The 6,073-nt window shown below is 31.7% G+C and overlaps 1 protein-coding gene across 1 annotated transcript; it reads left to right on the forward strand.

Annotated features, from left to right (window-relative positions):
* Positions 1-488: 488 nt before the first annotated feature.
* Positions 489-5,497, forward strand: LOC106786537 (contactin). The gene is made up of 9 exons (XM_014748030.1): positions 489-625; positions 710-777; positions 895-1,718; positions 1,816-2,194; positions 2,288-2,390; positions 2,466-2,938; positions 3,017-3,295; positions 3,412-3,861; positions 3,959-5,497. Exons 3-9 carry the CDS (start codon positions 903-905, stop codon positions 5,143-5,145), a joined length of 3,687 nt encoding a protein of 1,228 aa, XP_014603516.1. The 5' UTR covers positions 489-625; positions 710-777; positions 895-902; the 3' UTR covers positions 5,146-5,497.
* The last annotated feature ends 576 nt before the right edge of the window (positions 5,498-6,073 follow it).

The raw sequence follows: 6,073 nt of genomic DNA on the forward strand, positions 1-6,073 counted from the left end.
TTGCGTAAAGTACTATTCTAGTCTTCTCCTTTACGAGTATCTGAAGAAAAAAATCTACGAATTATATTTTCGAAAAATATTTAAGTGTTATTGCAAACCTTGTTTTTATATATATATAAAATCAATTATTTATTTATATTATTAAAATCCCGCGAAATACAAAAAGCGATTTAAAAATTTGAAAAGTAGCGCCATCTTAGCTTGTAATCGATATAATAGCTTTTTGATTATTTAAAATCGATACTTCAGTTATTAAAACTCGTAATTCATAAATCGTATCGATATATCGAAAAATGACATCATTCATTATTTATGATCGTAATAATAAATAAAAATCATCAATTATATTATGTTCAAATAAAGTTTTAAACATAAGAGAAAGTATTCGTAAATTCGTAATTCGAAATTGTGTGTATCGAAAATCGATTATCGATAATTGCGATTTCGATATACTCCCGCTATTACTACGTTCATTGAGCGGGACGCCGTGTGTGTAGCCATTGTATTGTTTTAGATCGTATCGTCTAGTTTTTGTGATTCACGTGCAATAAAAGTGCATAGGAGAAATGTGAATTATTAAAAAATAAAAGGGGTCACAGGATAGATAAACAGGACAAAAATAATCGTAAGTTTTTGTGGTTGTTTTCACAGTATGGTTTATATTCATATTGAATAAAATAGGTTAAAACCTGCATTTTCTTAATTACAGTCATCGTGAGCCACACCCTGGCTTTGTCGATGCCAAACATTGAATTCTTGTCATTTTAATCACATCAGGTTCGACATTTATTTTTTTTAATATTCTAAAATAATCTTTTACATTTGTGCAGATTTTTACAAACCATTTATTTCTATAAATCTACATCTCAAACATTACATATTTCATTTTTTTAGGCTATAAAATGAAAATGCATAATAATTGGTTATTCCTTATTTTCTGCATCCTTGGAACTACGAATGTTGTATTAACACAAAATGGATTTTATAATGAAGAAAATCATAAGTGTCCTCAGAATTGGGTTAGGTTTCAAGAATCTTGTTATCGCTTCATTAAAAGTCCGATAAAGGCACGAGAAGATGCAAGAAGAAATTGTCAAGCTTATCAAAGTGATTTAGTAACGATTAATTCGTTGGAAGAGCATGGATTTATACTACATCAATTATTATGGCAAGATCCGCAGCATCGTCAATGGTATACAGGTATTAAATATCAAGGTGGTGCTTGGATAAACGAAGCAGACAATACGCAGTTAACTAACATGGATAATGCATTCTTACCTGAACCGGCTGATAATATTTTTGGAAAAGATTACTTGACATATTCTTATCACAATAATTTGCAACGTTGGGGATTCGAAAAAGTTACAGGGATAGACAAATTATTATATATTTGCGAAGCACCTATTTCTAATTTATATAATTTAGTCGAAGATGATCGTACTTATGAATACGGTGTTCATATTATTGATCCTTTAAAAGTTCCCAGAGGACCATATTTTATCAAGCAACCCGTCAGTACAGTATTCGACTTGTCGAATAGAAAAACGACCAATGAAGTTTCTTTGAGTTGTTTCGCTGGTGGTTACCCAACACCAACTTATGAGTGGTTCAAAGAGGAATATGAAAATGATAGATTAATAGCATCGAGGATTGATCCTTTATTAAACACTAGATATACCATAAGCGGTGGTACACTTATTATTTTTGACCCAGAACAAGTAAGATATTTCTTTTTTATCTTTTATATAAATTCTTATTTGTTAATACAAACAGTTTTATAGATTTATTAATGTAATAATTGAATTCTTATTACAGACAGAAGACCGAGGTACTTACCATTGCAAAGCAACCAATACGTTTGGCACTATTATATCAGAAAGCGTAGAACTTTCTTTCGGATATATCATGGAATTTAATTTGAAACGTTCGGAAGAACGAGGCGACCAAAATTGGGGCAAAGCAATTTATTGTGATCCGCCACAACATTTTCCGGGTGTTAAATATAATTGGGCACGTGAATATTTTCCAAATTTCGTGGAAGAAGATAAACGTGTATTTGTATCATACGACGGCGCTCTTTACTTTTCTGCGTTGGAAACAATCGATAGAGGCAATTATTCGTGTAACGTTCAAAGTGAAGCATCCAATACAGGACGCAATGGACCGTTCTTCCCGTTAAGAGTTGATCCACATTGTAATTATTTTTCATTCATTTGTTAAGTTTAATAAGTTTCCTAAGAAAATTAATTTTGTTAATTTTAAGAAAATTTTGTTTTTGTATTTGTAGCATCATTTCAACAATTAAAATTTCCTAATAACTTTCCAAAGGCGTTCCCAGAAGCACCTGTAGCTGGTGAAGAAGTCAGATTAGAGTGTATAGCGTTTGGATAGTATGTATAATTATTAATCAAACAATCTATTTTGTAGTTTATCAAAAATACTTATAAAATGAAATTATTTTTTAGCCCAATTCCTTCATATAATTGGACAAGAAGAGGTGGTTCCTTGCCAAGAGGCGTATACACAATGAGTTACAATCGTGTTTTGATAATACCATACGTACGTGTAGAGGATCAAGGAGAATATGTTTGTAGGGCACATAACGATAGGCACTCGATTGAAAATTCTGTAAGATTGTCTATCCAAGCTGCTCCCAATTTTACCATACCATTAATGGACAAACATATGGATAATAGAGGAGAGTTAACATGGACTTGCGAAGCTTTTGGTATTCCAGACGTAACATACAATTGGTTTAGAAATGGAGAATTATTAGATACGGATACTATTCCACCAGAAGATAGAGATCGTTATCTTATTCAAGACAATGTTTTAAAAATAACGCGACTAGATCCGGAAACAGATCAGGCTATGTATCAATGTCGTGCTAAAAATCAATTGAAAACTAAATATTCATCTGCTCAATTAAGAGTATTATGTAAGTTATCTTTTTAATTAAATTTTGAACAATTATTTCACAATATTATTCATTTTAATTCAATCTATAATGTTGCAGCATTAAAACCATCTTTCAAAAAAAGACCCATGGAACCAGAAACATATGCAGCAGAAGGAGGTAACGTTACCATAATTTGTGATCCCGAAGCTGCGCCAAGACCAAAATTTGTATGGAAAAAAGATGGTAATGTGATCGGTGCAGGTGGTAGGCGTAAAATTCTTAATAAAGGAAGTCTAGTGATCAAACCAGTGTCACGAGACGACGAAGGAACTTACGTTTGTACTGCTACGAATGAATATGGAAGTGATGAAACTCGAGGACGACTTATTGTATTACGTAAGAAACAAATTAATAAAATTATAAATTAAATTTTCATGCTAACATTTAATATATTTCATATTATAATCTTACAATCTCATAAAACGTATATTAATTTATTGTAAATATTGCAGGTAGTCCACGATTGGTAGAATCATTACCGCAGCGTATTATTATTGCTGTAAATCAAAATCAAACGTTGTACTGTTTAGCAGATAACGATGAAATGTTAGACGTTGCATATTTATGGACACACAACGGTATACGTATCAGGGAAAAAGATGTCCGTAACAATCCAAGGCTAAATATTAATGGTGGAACATTAAATATCATTAATGCGACTCTTGGCGAAGCTGGAGAATATGAATGCATAGTTAAAAGTACAGTGAGTAAAATTTCAAGTAAAACAATTGTAATTGTGGAAGGACCACCCGGTCCACCAGGAGGTGTACAAGTTGTCAATATAGTTAAAACATCAGCAACGTTGCGTTGGACCGATGGTGCACTAAACGGTAGACCAATATTGATGTATACCGTTAGTGCAAGAACAAATTGGAACCATACATGGTTTAATCTGATAGAAAGTATGTATAAAATGTCGATAAATTAATCACATTTATTTTATCAAACATTATATATTTTATTTTCTAAAATCTATGTGTATAATATTTTTTTTCACAGATATCACAGCTGTAGACGTTGATAGATACAACGGTCGTAAAGAAGCATTCATTAGAAACATATTAAATCCTTACACAACTTACGAATTTCGTATATCAGCTTTTAACGAACTAGGCTATGGATTACCATCAATGCCATCACCTCAATACAGCGCACCATCAGATAAACCTAGTAAACCACCAAGTAACATTGGTGGAGGAGGTGGAAAAATAGGAGATCTTACGATGACATGGACACCGTTACCCCCAGCTGATCAAAACGGTCCTGGAGTTCATTACCAAGTTTTCTGGCGTCGTAAGGGTCACGAAACCGAATTTCAATCTTTATTATTACGAGAACTTGGTAACATTGGTATATGTGTGGTACAAATTCAACATGAATATTATTATACCGAATACGAAATTAAAGTTCAATCATTAAATGCTATTGGTTCGGGACCAGTTTCTGAAATATATACGATCTATAGTGCTGAAGATATGCCGCAAGTAGCACCACAACAAGTAGTTGCTCATGGTTTCAACAGTACAAGTTTGAACGTTAGTTGGGCACCCATTGAACAAACTCGTTTAAAAGTTCGAGGTAAATTAATCGGTCATAGGATAAAGTATTGGAAGGAAAGTAATAAAGAAGAGGATGCCGTATATTACCTGTCTCGTACCACAAGACCATGGTCACTTGTCGTGGGATTACAACCTGATACTTACTATTACGTTAAAGTAATGGCCTATAATTCAGCCGGGGAAGGGCCCGAGAGTGAACGCTATTTAGAAAGAACTTATCGTAAAGCACCGCAGAAACCTCCCTCTTCTGTCCATGTTTATGGCGTTAATCCATCAACGGTTAGGGTTGTATGGCGTTACGTACAACCAAGCTTGGAAGAGGAACCATTAATAGGATACAAAATACGTGTATGGGAGGTCGATCAAGACATGAGTACTGCCAATGATACCATTATCCCTGGTGGTTCCAAACTCGAAGCTGATATCAATAATCTGAGCCCTGGCAAAGCTTACCATTTGAGAGTACTCGCATTTAGTAATGGTGGTGACGGACATATGTCCAGTCCTGCGCATACATTTCAAATGGGTGATGCCGCTGCTTTTCGAAGTAGTGCAGGAAATAAAATCCCAAATGCTAGTTTAGGCATATGCTTAATAATACTACTAAGAGCTTTCAATTACGTTTAAATCGTAATTGAATTTTTCTAAGACTATTATTCGCTTCATTCGAACGCAAATTATTACAATTTTAGATTCATCTAAAGTCATTCCTTAAAATATATGACTATAAAGTTTGTTAGAAAGATCTGAAAGATTATTTATACATTTATAAATTTATATATAGATATAATATACGAATTTTTTAAATTTATACTATAAAAAAGATCTGAAGAAAAACAAGAAAATACAGTATTATCAAGATGCAATTTTTAAACTTAAAACATGTTAACTATCATGTTATTCATCCGTGACCGCCGCTAAAACATGTAAAACTTGCTGCATGACAGTCAATGTGTTGATTTAGAAAAAATGAAAACAAGATATTATTATAACATTTATCGGAAAAGAAAGTCTTAAGAAAAAAAAAGAATTTATCAAAATAAGAATGACACTTTTATATCAATATTAATCAAACATTATATCTCGAGATAGAGAAGTTATATAGACAGCATTACAGATGTTTACAATTTTTGTAGTGATTGATAACAAATTATTATTTTATTTTCAATCTTTTATATTTTAGCTATATATATATATATTTTAACTAAACGTTAAAAGTGATATAATTCCTATTTATAAAAAACGATTTTTAAGGTGCCTTTATATATAAATAATTCTTATTGCCTTATTAATACTGAGAGATTCACATTAAACTTTGAATAAAAGAAAAAACTCTGTAATGCTATTTATATATCTTATCTTAATTGTTATTAATAAGATTTGATATATATCTAACTTAATTAACCGAAGTGTTCTTGTATCATTATAGAGCAGAAAAAAAATACCCGTGTAAATAGTAGAGTTTATTAACAAGATAATTATTGCGATAATAGTAGTCATCATTTTTTTTAAAACTTTACTGTTAGAATTATATTTAAAAAAATTTAAAAAAAAC

Source organism: Polistes canadensis, unplaced genomic scaffold (assembly GCF_001313835.1).
Source record: "Polistes canadensis isolate GaletaPanama2010 unplaced genomic scaffold, ASM131383v1 scaffold_75, whole genome shotgun sequence".
NCBI lineage: Eukaryota > Metazoa > Arthropoda > Insecta > Hymenoptera > Vespidae > Polistes > Polistes canadensis.